Source organism: Antedon bifida, chromosome 4 (genome assembly GCF_963402885.1).
Source record: "Antedon bifida chromosome 4, ecAntBifi1.1, whole genome shotgun sequence".
Lineage (NCBI taxonomy): Eukaryota > Metazoa > Echinodermata > Crinoidea > Comatulida > Antedonidae > Antedon > Antedon bifida.
Genome location: NC_136229.1, coordinates 30,148,659 through 30,171,008, shown reverse-complemented (window position 1 = coordinate 30,171,008; position 22,350 = coordinate 30,148,659). Strand labels below are relative to the sequence as shown.

Below are 22,350 nucleotides of genomic sequence, written 5' to 3'. Positions count from 1 at the left end.
TATACATTTTAACTGAATCAACTGAATTAATCATCAAGTTAAAATGTAACACAATTTATTAACAAATTTATTTAGAGAGCTATAATGAAATATATTACCATGAGAGATGTTTGTTCCTTATATATACATTTTTGAAGGTTTTAAACTAGTTTTGAAAATTATCTGCCATCGTAAATCCAATATGGTGTTTTGCTTACACATAAAAAAACAACTGACTGTGTATCTGATTAATTTACTAATTATTTAATAGCAGAAATAGTTTTTGTCAATATTAGAATTTTGGAATTTGAGTTAAGGAAAAAAAAAACATGGCTGAATCACTTATTCCTAATCACTTCCTATTAAAAATCTAATTTGTTCAATCATAACAAACGGTTTAGAGATTAATTACTATTTGCTATGCAAACATTGATCTAGATCAACTTCCTAGTGGTAATCTCATGCGTAGCGTACTTTCAGTTGTGAATTTCAATTTATTTCAAACTTACAAGCAATTTTTTATTTTGTGCTTGTAAATACAAATGAAACATATTCCAATCTAAAATATAAAAAAATAAATAAATAAGCTTTAAAAAAATAAGTAGACCTAATAATTAAATTGTTGCTCTAAAATGTTGCCATTATTTGCATCCCTGGCAACATATTGGGTACAAAAACTAAATTTCAGTGGGTAAATGGAAATACAATAGGTGGAATGAGGGACAATTTAATTTTACTAGTTGACATATGTACATGAAGGGTAACTCAAATAAAATATACATTAATTTCTTACAAGTTCACACACACATTATATCTTTTTTTTTTTTTAAATTATACAAAATGAAAATCATAGTAAATATGGCAATAAATTATAAGAAATGAAAGAGAAAACTCAGGAAGTAATATCAATTGGAAAATTCCAATTGTGTATGATAATTGATTAAATGCGTACAAATTCTAACACATAACGTACAAAAAACACACATATTGACCAAGTGCTATCACTTAAGTACTTCTTTAATTCTTATTAATATAATCTAATACACTACTAATATTTGATTAATGTGACAGGTGAATCAATTTGATTAGTTTAACATCAACTTTGTCCACAAGAAGATCATAATCATATTGACCAAGAGCTATCACTTGCCTACTTTATTTAAATATTCTAACATAATATCAATATTTGAATATACATAGGTGAATCGATTTGAGCAGTTCAACATCAACTTTGCCAATGAGAAGCTGCAAGAGTATTTCAACAAACACATCTTCTCCCTTGAACAACATGAATATAACGCAGAAGGCCTCGATTGGGTTGACATTGATTGGCAAGACAATGGAGAATGTCTTGATCTTATTGTTAGGGTAAGAGCTTATTAAAGCACTTCAATTCTCCTCGTAGTATACATCATTCAACACAAAACCATTCTGCCCACAACAGAGGAAAATTTTTTTAAATTGTTTTTAAATTTCTAATAATGTAGTTAAAAACCAATAATGAAAACAAAACAAAACAAGGAAATACAATCCAATTTCTGAGAAAATATATTACAACCATTTCAATGGACAGCCTGTCTCACATATCAGCAAATTCCACTTTGCTTCCCTTCATATTTATGAAGTACCTCTCTATGTTACTGAGTGCGGTTTACATCTGGTTTTTTTTGAGAAACTGATTTCACAACTTATTCCAATTCCAGACAGATACTAATGAACCACAGTTCTTAGTAAGTTTTAGGCACGTTCAATCTACCATTCTTTATAAAATATTATATATTTAAATAACAATCTTTGTCTTGCACACAGAAACTGGGATTGTTATCCTTGATAGATGAAGAAAGTCGATTTCCCAAAGGAACTGATGGAACCATGTTGGACAAGCTTCATAGCAACCATGCTGTATGTATTAACTCTCTTCTCTAGATATGCCATGCTCTGAAAGGCAGACAATTACTGAATGACAAACTATTTTATATGCTACCCCATTATGTAAATTTCCGTGATATTCACTTAATTCGTGAAAGTGATTTTCTTTGCCTAAGTTTGAATGGTGAATATGGGCCACTGTTGCCCATCTTTCTTTTCTGAAGTATTAATTACGATTAGGTATATCATGTTGTCACAAAAAATCAATCTTCTTCCAAGCTAATGAAATGTAGTGACTTACAGAAATTTTGAGAAGAAACTTTACATCGATGCCTTGTCTACACTATCAAACTTCATATGACAAAAATTTGATGTGCCCATATAAGGACATGATGATGTCATATACTATACTATATACTATACTACCATATTTAAGCATATCATTACCATATTTAGGCATATCACACTTTTTTTGTCAAGCTGGTTTGTTAGTGTATACAGAGCTTTAGAGTTGTGCAATGAGACTGATAAGAAACTTTATTTTATTTGAAGTTTTTGTGAACCAATAAATAGTAGAAAACGGTGGTTTAAGTAGATTTGAGTTAATTTTTATGAAAATGTATTCTGTATCTCCACAGAAAAATGGGTTCTATATCAAGCCCCGTGTGAACAATTCTAAGTTTGGGATTAAGCATTATGCTGGTGATGTATTTTACGAGACAACCGGCTTCCTAGAGAAAAACCGAGATACATTCAGAGATGAGATGTTGACAACAATAAAAGAAAGCAGGTTTGTATATTGTTGTTGCATCATGGACATGTAGAAAATAGTGAACCGCAATTAATGGGGATCTTCAGGACCCACCTAAGATTCCCTTGAATAGGCATTCTTCATAGTCTTAAAATATGTGTTGCCCCCCCCTGGTTTCTACTCTCCAAAAACTGAACTTTCATTCATATATTGTACATATAATATTTAAAGAGCGATAAAATTGTATTTGTATTTTTGTATGTCCTGGCCCCAGGTTTACATAAAGTTGAATTGAATTGTGAACTGTGAATACAAAGAACTCTCCCAATACTGATTTGCATCTATCTATCTTTATAACTATGTATAACGCAGTCTGAAATTGGACTTATATATGACCAACCAAGAGTTTACTAATTATGAGCAATTCACCATGTGTGTTCTTGGTTCGTAACACACTAAAATAAATATTATTATATATTATTGTTTCACAGATCTGATTTCATTTATGACTTGTTTGAAGACATGCAGGAATCATCTCAACCAAATGCCGCAAAGAAGAACAGAAAGAAACCAACCGTTAGCTCACAATTTCAAGAATCTCTCCACTCCCTTATGTCCACACTGAGTGCTTGCAATCCTTACTTTGTACGCTGCATTAAACCAAATTCCACAAAGGTATGTCACTTTTTTTAATTGCTTTCATTTACTCCCTAGCTAGGGAATTATGGTCAGGATTCTTGCTGAATCCCGGCTGGATCACTCTTTATCTTTTCAGAAATCCTGGCGGCTCTATAGATATGATGATATAGATAGCTTTTTACTGTTCATCTTATATAGTAATATATAGATATATATATATATAATATCCATAGTAATTGAGTTTGTTATTGTATGTTTCCATCTTTAGGCTCCTAATGCATTTGAGAAAACTTTAACTCTCAATCAACTGCGATATTCTGGTATGTTAGAAACGGTCAAGATCAGAAGAGCAGGCTTTCCTGTTAGAAGGTTATTTGATGACTTTGTTAGAAGGTAAGAGTAATAGATTTTGCTAAATGTTAATTTCTTTACGTTTCATTTCACAAATTGCCATTGATCTTTTAGTAGGTCTGCTAACTTACTAAAAGAACCTTTACTAATTGAATGTAAGAACCTATTCCTCAAATGATACAGGTAATACAAATACCTACTTTCCTATAATAATGCATTCCCATGATGCTAAGTAGGTGGTAGTTAGTTATAAACTATTTTAAATGCTACACAGGATTGTTTTTGTTTACATCCATTTTACCACAGGTGTTATTGCTTTCAATTCTCTGAATTTGTGACTGATTAAAATTCTTTATTTTACTCTGAAAAACAATAAATATCAATTGTCATCTATGTAGTCTGGTTTCTGTGAGTATAGGCAGGATAGGAATTTGTGATCATGCTTTGAATGCTCAATTTGTAACAGTCATGCTTTTAGTTACTAAGTCAGTAAAATGTATCCAAAAATTAATTTCTACTGGTTTCCATTACACTGTTATTTAATTTTAACATATCAATGTTATACCACTTTGCTTTTTTTGTTCATTAGGTACCGACCACTATTAGGCAAAGATACACAATCATCCCACTCTCAACATAAATGTATATCCTTACTGTCATCGTACGAATCCACAAACCAGAAATGGCAAATAGGTCGCACTAAGGTCTTTCTGAAGGAGGACTTGGAGATCAAACTAGAGCGGGATCGTGCTGAAAGGGTGGAGACCCTTGTTACAAAAGCAAAGGCATGCTTTAAGGGCTACTTAGCCAGGTAAGTTTATGCATTTTTATCAAATTTTTTTTTTTTTTTTTACACATCCAACAGCAAGATGGATACAAGATGGATGAACTATATCTATCATGCTTTTAAATCTCATTTGAGGTTAAAGTTTGGTTGCCACAATAAAAATATCAGAAATGGATCTTAATACTCATATTATTATTTTATTGTCCATAGTAATATAAAATATAAAATGGATTGGTTTATTATTTATTGATTTTTTATTTTTTACAAAAAACTTGAGCAATTAAGAAGTGAGCCCTCTATCACGTTGCAAATATTGATATATATTCTTATACTATGACGTTATCCAAATTCCTTCACTTGCACTGATGAAGGGCTAGTTTTGCCCGAAAGCTCTGCCAACATTTCTGGCTGTTTTACTTTATCGTTTTGATTTAGCTTTTCGCGCTTTTTTTTTGTATCTCCATTGAGATCCAGCCAACCCAGACCTGACCTGGGTATGTCGTTAGTCTTTGCAAAAAAAATCTCCCTATTCTTTGTGGTCCTTTGACTTTTCAGTAGAGGTTGCCTACATTTCGAATGATTTACATTAATATATTAAAACCTATTGTCATCATATATAACTACATGCTAAATGTATCTGGCAGTAAGTTTATCTGTTGTATTAAGATCTGACCCTCTGCGGCCTAGTGGTTAAGTAAGTTCTGTAATTGATGGTTTCCATGTTCAATTCAAGCCAGAGATCATTTTAGCACCCACGTTTTTAATGAAAATTTCTATTGAATATTTATGATCAAACCTTTTATTTACACTGAAATAATAAATGCATTTATCAATACGACTAAGCTTATCAAAGCCCTAGTGGCTTCATGGAAAGACTATATTCTAATTATATTTAATGAAGTTGAAGTTCAATCTCCGTTAAGTTTCTGAGCCACTGGGAGTTTGTGAATCCTCAGGAAGTTTCTGACATCCTGAGATTTCTTCTAGTCCCCTCATTTGTATACTGCATTAGGAACTCACAATTTTGTTAATTTTCTGACCAGTGGGAGTTTAAACATCCTCAGGAAGTTTCTGATATCTTAAGTTTAGTGTAGTGATCCCCACATTTGTACCATGCATTTGTACTGAACTCACCATTCTGTTTCTGACCAGTAGGAGTTTAAAAATCCTCAGGAGGTTTCTGATATCTTAAGTTTAGTGTAGTCCCTACATTTATACCCTGCATTATAGGTACTGAACTCGCCATTCAAGTTTGTGATATCTTGTGTAGACATCACATTTGTATACTGCAAGCGATATAGGTAATAATGCACTCCCCATTCTGTTTCTGACCCACTGGGGAGTAATCCTCAGGAAGGAATCCTCAGGAAGTTTGCGATATCCTTTATAAGATTTGCAGTTTCTCCTTAGTTGTATATTAAACTCATCATTCTGTTTCTGATATCTTAAGTTTATTGCAGTCCCCACATTGTATACTGCATTTACATGTACTGCACTTACCATTCTGTTTTTGACCAGTCGAAGTTTAAAAATCCAGAGGAAGTTTCAAATGTCAAATGTCCTGACCCAATGGGGAGTTAAAGAATCTTTAGGAAGTTTGTGATATCATGTGTAGTCCCCACATTCTAGTACTAAAAATATTAAAGATACATTATCTCCCTAAAAAAAATGTCAATGTCATTAGTTATTAACTTTGACCAAAAATTGGATCACAAAAATAATTCACAGAGAGACAATCTGGCTGCGATTTTTGTTTTCAGTGCATGCCTGCTTTGCTTCTTTGATTCGCATGAGTGCTCATTTCCTGAGCTCTGATTGGTTACCCAAACTCTTCAAACTATTATTTTCGTTGAAAAACTTAGGGAACTAGGATTCAGGGTTTGGAAGATGGAAATATGAATAAACATGCGTATACTGACACTTTCAAATTTGAGTAGTTCAAAACAGGTTTGAGGTTTCAATCTCGCCACATCATAGAATCTGTGGTTTCTATCTAATTAAACATCCGACAAAGATAGACAGTGGAAGTCATTTTTGTTTTTCCTACATTTCCTTGTAGTGTTTCTGCATTTCCTTAAGAACTAGCGGATGTTACTTCAAACATGAACATCGCACAATTGTGTCTGTTTGAACTTCTTAGCACCTGTTCCTAATCTAGAGTGAAGTAGAAAAACTTCTGCGGTGTCTAAAAATAGATTAGCAATAGAATCCTCCTGTGTGTACAACCCCTACCTTCAGTGTTGAGGAAGACTAGAGAATCGCAGTACATAAGTTGCCTCCCGGGACATGTGTCTAAGCAGCTCTATCCTCTGTTATGTAATTTTTATGTTAAGGATGACTTGTCAATATCTTGTGCAAAATTATAATTTATAAATAGAAAATTGAAAGCGAATCAACAACTTGAATTCAGGTTATAATATATTTTTAAAATAAAATGAATTGTTGTTTTTCTTTTGCTTGTTAATTTGATTTCTTTTTTCTTAAGCCCCATTGGAAATGAGTTTTTCAGGAATTCATGATTTTTTTCAGCTTATTGAATATTTTTTTCAGCTTATTGAATATTTTTTTCATTCAATCCTTTGCTATTTTGTTTTTATTGTAATTGTATAATATATCCATATCTGTATTTTTCAATGAGATGAAAATAAATCAAATCAAATCAAATTCTGAAAAAGTCAATGTTAAGATGCAGTGATGCCTTCTACTTGTATTAAATTATTTTTAACAAGTATTAAGTATCAAAATTAAAATAAGGTTTTAAAAACCTATTATTTTGTTCTTTTTTATATCTGTTATTTAGTTACTAAAAGCATAATTGTTTTGAGTCGTAAGTTTGTAAAACAATTTTTCATTAATATCACTGTAATGATAACTAATATTAAAAATACTTTGATCACATTCATTTAAAACAATATGTAGAATATTTTTGTATTACAGTCAATTTATCTCTTTTCTTTTATGTATTGTATTAAGAGTCTCAGTAAAAGAACTGCATTTACATTTTGTTCTTATTTTATTTTAGGAAAGCATACAAGGCCACAGTTGCAAAGATAGTGTTTGTACAAAAGTACTGTAGGGTAAGTATAAAACAATTTGCATTTCTATGATATACTGTAATAAAAAAAAGGGATGCCTGATATATTTATGCAATCTTGGATACAGAAACTAATGGAGTTATAATACTATTGTAAAGCTAGTGAAGTTAGCAATCAAACATTCAGTTGTACTATTATATTGTCAGATGATGTTTAGTGGAAATTCAAACTCTAAAATCTCAAGCATTTCACAGTGTAGAAGAGGCTACATGTTCAAAATATTCACAGCCTTTTGAGAGGTGAACATATCCCCTACTCCCATTTAAAGTTTCACATGGTCTACAACTGGGCATATATATACTATATATAATAGTATGTACCTTCTTTTTAAAAAGATTTGTAGATCAAAAAAAGAATATTTTTTAATTTTTTTAGTATAAACATGGACTAACCCTAACCCCCCATGGCACAAAATATGAGTCACTTGTATAGACTTAAAGTGAACATGTAGAACTTGATATAAGGATATGATTTTCCTAACTGTGGAAATAAATCTATCGCAACACTCCCGACTTGTGGCAGCCATCCAAAAACATTTATCAAGCCATGAGGAATAGATTGACAAGTAAGGCCTAAACTTAGCAAGCCTCTTATATGTAATTTACAACGTCCGCGTACTTGACATATACATCTATATCATATGCTTACAGAAGTAATGATATAATGTGTATAATTTGCAAATGTTGAACCAAATTAATATAATGTCTATATCTATATTCAAGTCTTACAGATTATTTTGTCTACAGTTTTTTATATAAGGTTATAGCTGTGTTCGCAACATTATAAATTCAACTTATCCTCTGTTTTATTAAATATTATAGCTCATTTAAATGTAAATTTTAATTCACATATGTTAGAGATATGTGGCGATGATAATGTTTTGATTTTGAAAATTTAATTATGCAAATTATGAAGTAATCCTGTTGTCCCACAGAAAACAAATTAATGTTTGATATTGTATATATATATTGGTAAAATTTAAATCTAATTTTTTCTGAATATATGCCAAATTTGTTTTTGGAGTTTTTAAAAAAACCACATAAACAAATATTCAGAAATTTTAATAAACAATTATTTGCAATGGAAACATGATATTTAAAGTTCATAGTGAATTAAATTCTCATTGCTTCAAACTTCTATTTTCGACTTGTGCTAACAAAATGTGAATAATGATGATGTAATTTAGTTTGATCTATTTCAATATCCTAAAAAATAATTAATTTTAATATAAACAAAATAAAAAAGTCATCCCAGGGCACAGTTAGTTTCCATTTAATTTTGCTGTCTCTATGCTAAAGCTTACTCAGTCAGTTCGCAGCATGCTATAAAGACGCCTGTTATCGCATTTCGTGAGGGTACTGACTTTGCGAAGCTTTGTGGTTTTTACAAGAAATACTTCAGAGAGGTTTATTTGTTGTCAGGGTATAATCTCTGTGCATTTGGTAAACAGGGGCTGATCCATATGTACTGTATATTAATAATAGGAAGTAACGGTTTTGTTAAGATTATCAGGCAATTAACGTTTTACCAGGTATGGCTTTCCCAAGATCAAAATTAAAAACAGGACTGTATGCATTTTCTCGGTTAAAATTGATAATTTATTACATTATTTATTTTTATTTTCACAAAGCAAACACACCCCTCGATTTATTGATGTATTTAAAGTTATTTGAAACAAATCTTTACCTTTATTAATATGTAGTGCTATACCAAAATATGGTAGTGATATGACATCATAATGTCCATATATGAGCACATCAAATTTGTTTGTCACATAAAGTTTGATAGTGTAGACATAGCTTTACGAAAGCCTCTTAGGAAGATATTCTCCTCACTATTACATTTGTTGACACCTAAACTGTATCACTGTAATACTTAATACACATTGTAGTTTTCCTGTGAGTATGTGTGTGCCTGTGTGTTCACGATGCTCCATGCTGTCTGACCCAAGTAATTATTTTGAACTTTGGCATTTGCAGTATTCTTTCTTTTTTGGTATTTTAAATAACATTAGAAGAATCACTATAATAAAAATTTAATAATATGTATTTTTATTAATAATAATTAATAATCCTTTTACTAAAACCAAAATTAATCTTTTATTCTTAAAATAGCATTTGCTCTACAAGTTACCCATCTCAAGAAAATGTCTACTCCACTCCACTTTTTCAATTTCTTTCAAATCCTATTAAAAACCAATAAGAAAATTATATTTGATAACTTTACACATGCCCTGTCCAATCAGAAATGAGTATATAGGTCATTGACCAATCAATTTGATCCAGGCTAGTCTGTGCGGCAATTCTCGAACTCAGTGCGTAGTCAGGAAATAAGTTGATATAAATAGTTTCCAAACAACTATCGCTTCTGTGACATTTTCAAATGATTGCGTTGATCGAATTCAGTTGCTGAGAGCAAGATAAAAGTTTGCATAATACAGAAAGTTTTGATAGGTGTTAGAAAGCTTGAGGCATCCCAAGGATTGGGAGCTTCTTTAAGAAGTCACACCAGCCTTGAATCAATATTGTACAAATTATAAAAAATGGTTTTATTAGAAGAAGAATGCGTATCTTATGTTTCTTTACTCGATTGTTACCTTGAATCGCAGATGTACCGGCAGCGGCGTCGATTTCTCAACCTCAAAGATGCCACCATTACTTTGCAAAGGTACGAGAGAGGCCGTAAGGCCCGTCAACTCTTTCATGTGATGATGGAGGAAAGAAGGTTGGAAGAAGAACGAAAACGAGAAGAGCAGCGAAGAAGAGCTGAGGAAGAGCAAAGGTTTGTTTTTTTTTTTTTACAAAAAGAAAATGTATATTTCATTTTTTCCTAAATACTGTGTTCTTCATCACACATGTTGTTTTAAAATTATTATTATTTATTCCCTTTGTCTTGCAAAATGTTAGACTTGCGTATCCTGCTTTTTTAAATTTATGTTTGGTATCCCTTATAAAATGTTATCTAATAATCTTGATGATTGAGGTGTGATTTGGAAATTCAAAAGATAAGAAGTCAGTGGCTTTCGAAAATGATTATCTCAATATGGAAATGTATTTTGATATTTAAAAACAAAAAGGTATACTGTATAAGGCTCTATTTTTATGGTAGCCCACTTGGCTGTGTTTACTCCAAGGGATATTTATGCTTGGTTAGAATTGTGCCCTGTATGCCACTGACATACTGATCTAATTTTCTAATCTCTAGCACTAAAGTAGTTAAATTAATCACAATCCAATTAACTAATTTCTAAACTAACTGCTAAGACTTTGCTAGTACAACTAATAATAAATGCTTTTTCCTATTTAATATTTTAGCTTAGACTGCTATACTAATTATGCTTATAAACTGATTAACCAAGTTTTGGTATTTTGTTGTCCATTAAAAGGTGTTAAATTATTTGTGTTTTGAAGATGTTTAAAGAATGAAAAGAAAATACTGTAAAAAGCTGTAAAATATACTGTAAAAAAGCTTTTTTCCCAAATTGACATTTAGCGCATTTCACTGGTCGCTCTCATAAGCTTCTACTACTCACAAAAGATCTACTTGAGTTTGAGGATCTAGATCTACAAAAACCAATCAAATAAGCCTTTACTGTATTTTCATTATTTAATTTGTTATATATAAAAAACAAGAACTTTAATATTTTTGCAATCTGCTTTGTAATTACTTATTTTATTAAGTCTAATAATGTTTACTGTACCGGCAACTAACGCATCGCTCCTTCCATTTCACCGCCTCTAATATGCTAACTACTTGGTTGTAGGATTTTACGGTGAGTATAGTGTATAAAAAGATAATAGTTAGCCCATATATTCATCCAATAGTTACATATACCATAACATAATACATTTTCTACTAATTTCTATTCTCTCTGTTTATTTTTGTTATCTTCTCAATCGTTATAAATATTACTTCTTCTTCTTTAAATTCTAATAGTCTTTTAAAGACATCTTATCCAGAATATGGGATTCAACGTTTTACCATGGTTTTACCATTTTTATCTATAAGCACAATCTAAATTTAAAATCTCTAAAACTATTGAAAATTGTGAACACGTGCAGACAAAGCTTGGAAGTTGGGAATGCTGTGAACTACAAAAGGCAAATACCACTCTCTCTAATTTAAACGAACTTGCGATACCTACCATTTCAGTGAATCTCCATGACTGGCATTTTTCTATCTGAGATTTGTATCTCAGTCAGAGGCAAGACCGCATAGTGTCTCTCCATCTCTCAATTTCCTTTCTCAATTTCTAGTTCTATCAACATTTCATTTTAGTTGATTCTTCTCTCCTGTTTTTGTTCAGTAATCACTCATTTAATCACCTATCTTGATTGATTCAATACATACATCTAGTTCATATCTTGCATTTAGCATGCACCGCCATAAAACAAGGCTTAGCAGCTCTATAATGTGTGTAGTTTATAGAGAAGTTTAAAACGAAGCATAAAATATTGTTGCATTGGTATGTTTGTTGGTGTATTGGTGATGGTGAATATGGGTTGTTCAGGGTACCACCATTTTGGTGTTGTGTTGGTAATGGTTTTGGTATCGGCCTGCTTCATATTCAATCAGTATGTTTTGAACATGTATATTCATCATGGATGTAATACATGATGGATTGGTTGGAGAATTACAGTATAAGTGAATTCTCTAACGGTTGTGACGTGGAGCGTGTGTTGGTGTATAAATAGTGACTTGGTGGAGGCAGTGCAAACAATTTTTACAAAAGATTGGGATGGTGCTTGACAGCAAACAAATGCATTAAAACTTATTTTCCAGTTGTGCTTTGTGATACTGGGTTGGTGATGAAAATAATGAAACTGTTGATGTATTGAATTATTGGTTGTGGTGTAAAGTGGGTTGTAGGAAATGTTTTTTTGTGTGTATGTGTGTTATTTTCAGTCTTAATTTGTGTTCGGGTATTGTAATATTATTATGCATGTGCTTTTATTTTTATTCTGTATTATTTTGTAATTTGCATGTTTGATAAATTATTATTTACACTTTGCCTGTAATATTGCTGCTTGCAATATAAAATATTCAGAGCATAAAATAAAGCTAACAAAAGTAAGAATTTGTTTACTAATTACTGGCAATTATTTCTCAACTCAAATAAATTTAGACTGAACAATTGTTTATAAAATGGTTTTTTTTTTAATTATTTTTCAAATATTATTTATTTACATCATTATTTTTGTATTATGGTGTTATTGTTTTAACTTTGTAAATATGAGAGAAAGTCTTGCAATGTTGCTGAGCTTAGCATTTCAATCAATGTAGGCCTATCTTTGATTCATAGCGAATATTATTAACATATAATTAAGCTGTTTTAATGAAGTGTATTGATAAATACAATATGCATGATTAATCACTATAATGAATCACAATCTAGTATTTGATTGTTTGATCCCATGTGACCCAGTTTAATAAGAGCATGGAGGAAAAAATAATAATAATAATTTCCTCCATGATAAGAGCATGTATATGACAACTTTAAATTGTTTTGATTGTAATTTGGTTTGTTGGTCTAGACTGAGCAATTGTTCATTTCGTTTTAAGTGACTCAAAAAAAACTAAAACGCCTTCCTAATAATACAAACATAAACGGATGTTTTAACTCTTTCTCTCAATTCAATGAACATTAGTGAGTCACATAGTTTAGGAAACACACCCTTCAGAAATTAAACAATTCTACATCTTCATCTGTAGATAATAATTGTGTAGCAATATTACTTTAAATCAAACTTTAATTAAGACACAGATCATTATCTGAGACATGTGTTTCAGCACTTTCTTCCTTAAATCTGACTGGCCAACTGTGATTACTTTTTAGGGTCCATGTCAAAATTATTCCACTGCAATTACTGCAGTAAACTATTTTGTTTACCCTTTAACTTGTTTATGTAATTATTCTCTCCTTTTTTTGGAATCGTACACACTCTTTATTGTAGCGAATGAATCGTTTAACTTCTCCGTTAAAACAAATTAAAACCATGCATTATTGCAGTAAAAAATATAGTAGGTACATTTTTACATGATTTCTTAGATTATTGAAGTATTTAAAGCCGTCTTTAATTGGGTAGAAAAGTTTATGTTTTGTAACCAACAACTTTCTCATATTAAAAAAGTGATTAAAGAAAATTTGTTTTCAACCGGGCTGGGAATGGGAAGAATCACAATGGATTATTTTTTTTATTCATACGAAACTGTACCAATAAAATACCTTTTAAAAATGTTAATAATGTCATTGATACAGGACAAGGCGAACTCATTAACATGAAATTATAAATAGTTATTTATAATATTATAAAGTAAGTTGATTTGTTAAAGAGGTCATGTTCAAAGGTGTTTGTAATTAGAACAGGTCCAATGTCAGGTCAATGTACTTAACCTAGGAAATGTGATTACATGATTGCCAGATGTTTAATAAGGAATGCAGGTAGTACATTACACATGCACATCAGATGTGCATGTCTAATATTGACCTTGAAGAAAAGTGGAAGTGGCCAAGATCAAAAGACAGATTCTCTCCTTTTATCTTGGCCACTTCCACTTTTCTTCAAGGTCAATATTTTAGGACCTGTTTCTACTAAGCATTACTCCATGATAATATACAGATGACTTTATGAGTGCAAAGGTACAAATAATTGCATGAGGTGAAAATATAAAATTATCTTTGCACTTGTATTTGTTTCATTATTTGTTTTATAACCCACACACTGTTAATCAGGTGGATAGGTCATTAAAAAACATGCAAACGCTCCCTCTTATAAGTATTCTTTTAGTTTTAAAAACATTGTTTGCCCTTTAATGCTACTGTAGACTTGTATTCCTAATAGAAAAATCTTTACTTCCATCATACCACAATATTAGGTTTAGACATCTCCTGAGAGCTGTTGAATGTTAGAGATACCTGAAACTTTTATGACTGTTTTTTTTTATAGTAAATCGTTATGTTTAGATTGTGAAAAAATATTCAAAAATCTATCATTAATTTCAAGAAGGATAATTTTTTTTTTATTGAAAAAAAAAGCATAATAATTGTAAAGTAATATTTGTTTACCAATCTGATATTGAAACAAGAGATTTTTTACAGTTTTTACTACAGATTGACTTTGACATGCTGCCAATACTTTATTGTCAGTAATGCTTATTAATATTTATAAATATAGTATATATATAAATCAATATATACATGCACTCATATAATTTTATACACAGTTTGTTTATCTATTGACAGCATATTTTTTATAATTCTTGATTGATGTAAAAAGTAAAGTTGACATATAAAATCAAGATAATTGAATTATGAATAATTTCACTTGTAAGAGAGTTGACTGAGAGATTGACGAGTGGCACATGCATATCTTAATTAGTGATCCCTCCTATGTATGTATTTGCCTTTGGGCAAGTTGAAGAACTTGAACCTTTAAGTAAGTTGTAAAAATGGATATCAAGATTTTATGTCAGAAAAGTTTGACTACCTTGTTGAAATAAAGTATGTATTTATACATTTTGTTTCTCGGTTCGTAAACATTTAAAAAAAATTGACGATATCCTCTTACTGTAAAGCATTCAAATTTTGGAGAGAAAAAAAGGCACCACGTCCTGTTTGACTTTTATACACAGATTTACAAAGACAATAAATTGCATAATAGATATACTGTGTTGTGCGAACAAAATCAGTTACCATTGAACCACCAGAATAGGAGGATATAAGCCAAGCACCAACATGAGTGCGTTTAGTAGATGCCTATTCAAGTTTTTAAGAATTAATGTAGGAAAGTACTTGATACACACCATAAAATATGGAAGATATAGTTTACCAAGTGTTCGAAAGATTCAACCTGAGTGCGTTTAGTAGCTGCTTATCAAAGTTTTAAGAATGAATGTATAGGAAAGTACACATTATAATATGAAAGATACACGATTTACGAAGCTTTACAAAGATTCTTCCCACATAGCTTCACATCTCATTTAATTCAGCTTGTTATCTAGCGACATCTTCATGCCAGGATGAAGAAACTTGACATTGACAGAACCAAGATGCTTTTCCCAATGAAACTTCAGATAATGTCAAAGAAATGAAACTCATCAATTTGTCAGTATTTCGCTTTCTTTAAACAAATTTATACCATCTTTTCAGATTTCAAAAGCAACAGTTTACTCAATCATTTAAGAAAAAGTAATAAACAGAAATAACTGTAGGTTTAAAAAAAAAAAAATTATACCACCTCGATGATTTAAGAACATCATACTATTTTATTCGTTAAATTTTAAAATATGATAAAAACGTAATGAAAGATAATTATATTATACTTGAAGTTTATAACACATTTTCTTCTCGTTCAAATATTATTTTTTAAATCTTTTTCAATCATCTGACACATTTTTATCGCTGGAGCTTAATTTGTTAAGAGTAGAATGAGTATAATGTATATATTTTATGTAATAAGTATATATCATCAATTTAGTAAATAGATTTGTATAATTATTACTATTAGTAGGCCTTTTTTTCTTTTTACAGAGTACCCCTTTTACATTGCCTAGCAAAACTCAAGAGTTGATATAAAGTTTGTGGTACACCACGTATGTAGTTCTGAAAATTCTGAACTGTTGAGGCGATCAAAGTATATTGATCAAAACGTCAAGAAACTCAACAATTTCTTTCAGAATTACATACATGATCTAAACTTTATATCAACATATTATTGATTTTGCCAAAAATTCAATCAATATAAAACTTTAAAAGTTTACAAACATGGGAGCAAGTCATACAAAATGCCAGTGACTACGTCCTGGTGTGCGTGTATACCCCCGAGTGTTGCTAGGCGATGTGAAAATGGTATTAAACAAGAAATAGAAAAGAGTTATTTTGTTCAGAACAAACTACGAATTAAACATTTAATGCAAAATTAAACAAATCTAGCTAGGTTCTTAAAATGATGTTAGCGCAATACAAGTAATTTAACCAATCACGACACCAATGGATCATCTGTGATCTGTTGCGTGTGATTGGTCAACTCACTTGTGTTGCACATACAGTACACCATTGTATTGCTTCCAAGTGAGAACCAAGCTTTGGGGGGCAATTCTAAAACAGAATTAAGAATAGTTCTATAGATTACCATCACCCTAAGCATGTGTGTGTTTTCACCCCTGTGCCTTAATTTTTTTAGGGGATTTGGTTTACACCCAATGACAAATTACCCTTGGATTATTTTGCATGAAAATTGTTTTTTGGTATATCCCAGAATCAATATTTTATTTACAAATTTTTATTTAATTTGTTGTAATTGTGAAATGCAATGTGGATATGTTGCTTGCTTTTGTGCAATGGTATTAGTTTTTGCTTTGTTTTATTTTATTTACAAGTAAATGTTTATTTTTTATATTTATTACTTTATTTTTAAAAAATGGATGATCGTCAATAAATAAATTATTGATATTAAGAAAGAAATTTTAATGTAGTATTTAAGTAATTTTTCATAAACAAAACAAGATTTTCTGAAATAGTCAAAACTAATCTAATATATTTTACTGATCGTTTTGTAATGAAAATAATTAATTGTATTGATAAATGATATAAAAAAAAGAAACATTTTGAAAAAATACCTTTTTACTGATAAACATGGACTTGCTAGTTCTCAGAATCACCTGATTTAAAATGATCTAAGAAAAACGTGTTTGTTTCCTCTTTTGGAAAATACGTTAAAACTATTTAAACCATTTTTGCGAGGGCAACAAATACTAAACAGGATATACCATATACATTGCATCTAGTCTGAAAGTGAAACACATTTATGGAGATTCCCACTCATCATTTGATAAAATTTATTAATAAATATTACATAATGGGTTTTTTTATCATCTTTAATTTCCTCCTTTTATATTTTATTGTTTGTTGTGGGTATGATGAAGGTAAGACGTGGTATATTGAAAGTTAAGAAATCTGTTATTTTCGAGACTGAATATGGTTATTTTTTTCCTGGCAGGGAGTTGGAACGGTTAAAGGCTGAAGCCAAATTGAGAGAACTGGAGGAATTGCAGGCTAAGGTAATAATGAGCTTTTATATTATACTACGTACCCAGTTTTGTTTTATAAAATAATATTATTTTTTTAAATTTTAATAAGAATATTTATACATAGTAGGCCTGGATCCATTCCCATCAGAGTATGTGGTATGTATTTTAAAATGTATTTATGGTTGAGATTGAGACTTAACTGAAAATTCATATAGAAATTCTTTAAAAATGTTAATTCAAAATTAGTTACATGTGTTTCATTCAATTCTGATGTTTTATAGAGAAAAAGTTTAATTTGACACATTGACAGAAACACTTTTTATTTATTCAATGTACTAATAGAGATAACTAAGCTCCTAATACGCTAAAACAAAAAAAAATTATAAAACCTTTACAATTATAGATCTTAATTATTTTGCGGAATAGATTTACTGAAGAGCCCTGTGATTTTAACAGTTACTTAATTATTATATATGAACAAATTTGAATCCATTGGTTTGCTGTGTCTGCAGTGCTTGCCACTACTTCGTATCAACACATTAGGCCTATAGACACTTAGTCATCCTTCAATAAACTAATCCTTCATGTTTCAATTATCTTGAATAAGTTTACTACTGTCAAGTTTAGAATATGTATCTAATTATTAAGCAATGTTCTTTAATTGTAATTGACAAAGTTAAAGGGGGATTCTGGGTTTAAAATTGCTTTTAAATATCGTTTATTTATTAAATAAAAAATATTATAACAATATAGACATGTCAGAATGAAGAAGTAATAACGAGAAATTAAAAAAAAAAATTTCATATACATTTTAGGGTAAATTCATGGAAAGTCTGTTTTTCAGCAGCTTAGGGAAGCTCATTAATATTCATGAGATATTCACAAAATCACGTCATCAGTGGATTCCAAACTCGCGACGTCATGTACGTTGTGTTTGTCAACTAATTTACATCTCTCTCCCCTGTCAAACGACGACCACCCGATCATTGTGAAATACATTTTTTGTAGATTTTCTAAGCTAGGCCTAAAGTGTAATAATAACAGTAATAGCATATATTTATTTGACATTTAATGAAATACAAAATTTAGTACAGATTATATATAGATTGTATACAGTTATACTATTTTTATACCTCGAATAGTTCAGATCGTATTATCGGCTTCAAGTACTAGGCTAGGCCTAGCCTAAATCATTTTTTGTCATGGGTGAGAGCCATTCTGACTAGGGATTCCATGCCACGATGGCTACCCTACGTTTTAAAACATTGGGGTCCATCATGGGCCTAGCTAGCCTACTACTAAACGATTGGCCCATAAATAACAAAACTCAGTGGATCCAAACCCATCCTATCAACCAAACTCCTAAACAATCTAAACCTAAAACGTTCTACAAAATCGGCTGTAAATATTGAGGCAAAACAAGGTCCGATCGCCGTCCGCACGTATGGTGTCCCGATCGTCTAAGTAGGCCTAAAATAGGCCTAGTTTACTCTCCAAAAAAGCGGATACTGCATCAAGCAAGTAGACCAGGTAGTAGGAAGGAGACCTGGCCGATCCGGCCCAGTTAAAAATTGAGCTAGCTAGTGTAGTAGACCCTATGCGAATTGATACTACCAGGCCATTTACTATAGGCTACACTTGTTAAAATTAGCAATACTTATGTTTACAAATATTCCAACTCTCTCTCATTCGAGCTATGTTATCTATACCATTCCGGTAGGTCGAGTCGACCTTCAATCAAATACTGTACATCGTTCATGTTGTGATTATAGACGGGGTATACTCGACCCGACCAGTTTGGTACTGTATACTGTATCTGCTTATCACGTGACGATGCCAAGCATGGGCAGAGAGAGGAGGCACGTGTATCGTCGTCTCGCTCTCCTCGCTCAGCAGGAATGTATACGTTACGCTTCATTGATTTTGAAGGCTTTCCCTAAGTCAGTGCGAAAATCGGCAAACGTAAAGTGCAAACATATCTAAGTTTTCACTGTTTTGATAAATTTTCATAGAAAATTGACTTCATAAATGGGAAGACCGACTAAAATTACATCAGATAAGTATAATTTTATAAAAGTAATTGATATGGTTAATGATAACGAGTCGTCGGAAGATTGACCATTTCACGAATTTCCTATTCTGTAACACAGTGTCATATCGCCGTAGCTGCACTTGTAATCTGGCCTCATTTCACAGCCTTCGTTCTGCTTCACTGGGCGCTTATATAAATTGAAACTTTTACCGTTCAAGAGACAAACAAATATATTTTACATTTTTTACTATTCATTTTAAACCCGGAAACCCCCTTTAATGCCATGTTGAAGTCACTAATTATTATGTTTGAAACAATCAGAAAAATGAAAGGCTGTTTTTTTTATAGTCTGAACTTAAATTTGAGATATACAAACATATGGTAAATATTATAACACATTACATTAACTTCAAGTTAATAGCAACAATTCTAAGTTGTAGTTTTGATAAAGAGGTGATTACATTCCTAACTGCTTCTCTCTTTAAAGAACAATGATGTTAAAAATAGTGTTTTGACCCTAATACTAATAGATGTAGTAGTTATGGACAAATTTGTTTCTTCAGGATAAGGGTAACACTGGCAAACAACACTTATATTTTATGATTTAATTTCAATGAAAATGTTTTCTAATGCTGTGAATTCAGGCAGATTGTAAACCAATCATTACAATGTGTTGCAAATTGGTAATGTTGCCCTCAACACTTTCAATTTAAATGTGAAATCAACCTACTACCACTACTAACAGCAACTCTTGAACTTTTCAATAGAAAATCAGTTTTTAAGAATATTATTAGTATAAACCTCAAGTTAGATCTCAGACAATGGCCTTGGGACCATGGGATGTTATCCTCATTTGTACTATAAAATTGGTTTTAAGCAGTCATTTAGTGTGGGGAGCTGGATCAGACTAAACTTGAGAGTTATCATGATAGACATTTGAATTAGTGCCTTCAGTATAAAGGTAATAATTATAGTTGTAAACTTTTTTAATAGTTCCTTAATGATAATTTGTAGCTTTTTTGTTGACAATAGTGATATAGTTGTAAACTTTTTTAATAGTTCCTTACTGATAATTAGTAGCTTTTCTGTTGACAATTGTGATAATAAAGCATTTTGCTGGAAAAATCTACATTTCGTTTAGTAAATTAAATACTTCAGAGATGATTTTGTATTGGGCTCTATTTAGTTTTCAATAGTACTTTTAGTTTTTGTTTTTTTATTTTAGGGCCTTGAATCAAGTTAAGGAATGTGTTGTTGTAGACAATACTAATAATTTATATTTAGTGGCTTTTCTCTTTCTCTGCTTTTTTTTTTGGTAACATTTTGGTAATCCTGTACCGGCGGCATTGTTTTACGTTTTGCTTTTGTTGTCCTGTAGGTATGGTTTTTTCATTAAGTTGAAATAAATTATATGATATGAGAAAAGTCAATAGAAGATGACCCAAAACTACCTGGATAAATATACTATAGAGAATGATACGAAACGAAAAATAAATAGCGAATAATTGCTCTGATTGGAGAAGTCTCATTAAGTGCACTATGTTGCCAAACAGTGTTCACAGGTGATGATAATGTAGATGATGATGGGAATAAAGTATCTTTAATTTTATTTGCAGCTTGAGGAAGAAGCCCGCATCAAAGCAGAAGAGGAGGCTGCTCAGAAAAAGAGGGAAGAAGAAGAAAGACAAAGAGTATTACAGAAAGCGAAGGCAATAGAGACAGCTAAACGTCTGGAAGAGGAACAGGCTAAAATTAGGGTAAATCTATATTATAAGACTAGAAAGAGCAATTAACAGTCGTAGACAGAAATCAGCAAAATTGGAAAAGGGAAGGAACACCTCATGTGTATTTGGGAAAGTTTTAAATCCTGGCATATTTTTTATATATTTAGTATATAATATTAGTTTTTCCAACAATATTTATTATTATTTGATAATACTGATGTCTCTTCCAATTTTTCAGTTCATATATTTTTTATTTGATATTATTTATTTAAACTTTGATAACCATAATATGAAAAGGAAAAGAGATAGGAATTAGAAATACATGCGTGTATTTGGAAATGTATTAGTTAATTAATGTACTTAAATGTGGAACTTTTAAATGTTGTATTTAATCTCTAATTATCTGAAACTTGAAACTCCTTGCCAACAGACCTTTTCCTAAGGTCCAAAATCTCCCAAATTCTCTGCTAATATTAATTATGCATTCAGAAAATGTTTCCCAGGTTTCAGAAAAGAGCATAAGCTTAATTTGAACATTAACCACCAAGCTACAGTCCATCCTCAATCGAGTCACTATGTTTATATTATTATAGAAGAAATAGTCAGAGTAATGACTTCATGTATGTGCTATTTGTTTTCTTTCAGGCTGAAGAAGAAAGACTAAAATTAGAAAATGAATTGAGGTTTGTAATTATATATATAAATTATTTAACTTCATAGTATACACACAAACATCATTTTGTACAATTTCTTCAATTTTATATCTAGTGACTCCCAAGAAAAATAAGGAAAACAAATGTATACCGTGGACCACTACTTATCTGATAAGAAAGTACTTTTTTTATATCCCAAAAATTATGAAACACAGGGAAAACTATTGATCAATAATCACCTGAATGTATGATCAATAGGAATGCCTGCACCTGCCCTTTAAACCTCTTAGCATGCTCCAGTACCTTCCTGGATTTCCCCTGTCTTCCATTACCATATTATTTTGACATAATAACATAATCTCGCTGATTTCCTGTTTATTTTTAAATATCATTCATATTAACAAAACAAAGATAGATTATGTATGAACATTGTTTTAATAT

At 30.9% G+C, this 22,350-nt stretch overlaps 2 protein-coding genes across 10 annotated transcripts in view; one reads left to right on the top strand and one right to left on the bottom strand.

The window, feature by feature from the left end:
• The window catches only part of LOC144841564 (NADH dehydrogenase [ubiquinone] 1 alpha subcomplex subunit 10, mitochondrial-like), a 242,600-nt gene that overhangs the window by 31,555 nt on the left and 188,695 nt on the right, over positions 1-22,350 (bottom strand). The gene's annotated exons all lie outside the window — the stretch shown is intronic.
• Positions 1-22,350, top strand: part of LOC144841532 (unconventional myosin-X-like) — a 92,341-nt gene that overhangs the window by 45,735 nt on the left and 24,256 nt on the right. For all 9 annotated transcript variants that reach the window (XM_078697902.1, XM_078697908.1, XM_078697901.1 and 6 more), the window contains exons 12-22: positions 1,180-1,347; positions 1,789-1,881; positions 2,487-2,638; positions 3,091-3,274; positions 3,507-3,631; positions 4,179-4,400; positions 7,399-7,453; positions 10,080-10,252; positions 17,470-17,530; positions 21,149-21,289; positions 21,902-21,939. In XM_078697902.1, the coding sequence (XP_078554028.1) occupies positions 1,180-1,347; positions 1,789-1,881; positions 2,487-2,638; positions 3,091-3,274; positions 3,507-3,631; positions 4,179-4,400; positions 7,399-7,453; positions 10,080-10,252; positions 17,470-17,530; positions 21,149-21,289; positions 21,902-21,939 (1,412 nt within the window). The remainder of the gene's footprint in view (positions 1-1,179; positions 1,348-1,788; positions 1,882-2,486; positions 2,639-3,090; positions 3,275-3,506; positions 3,632-4,178; positions 4,401-7,398; positions 7,454-10,079; positions 10,253-17,469; positions 17,531-21,148; positions 21,290-21,901; positions 21,940-22,350) is intronic.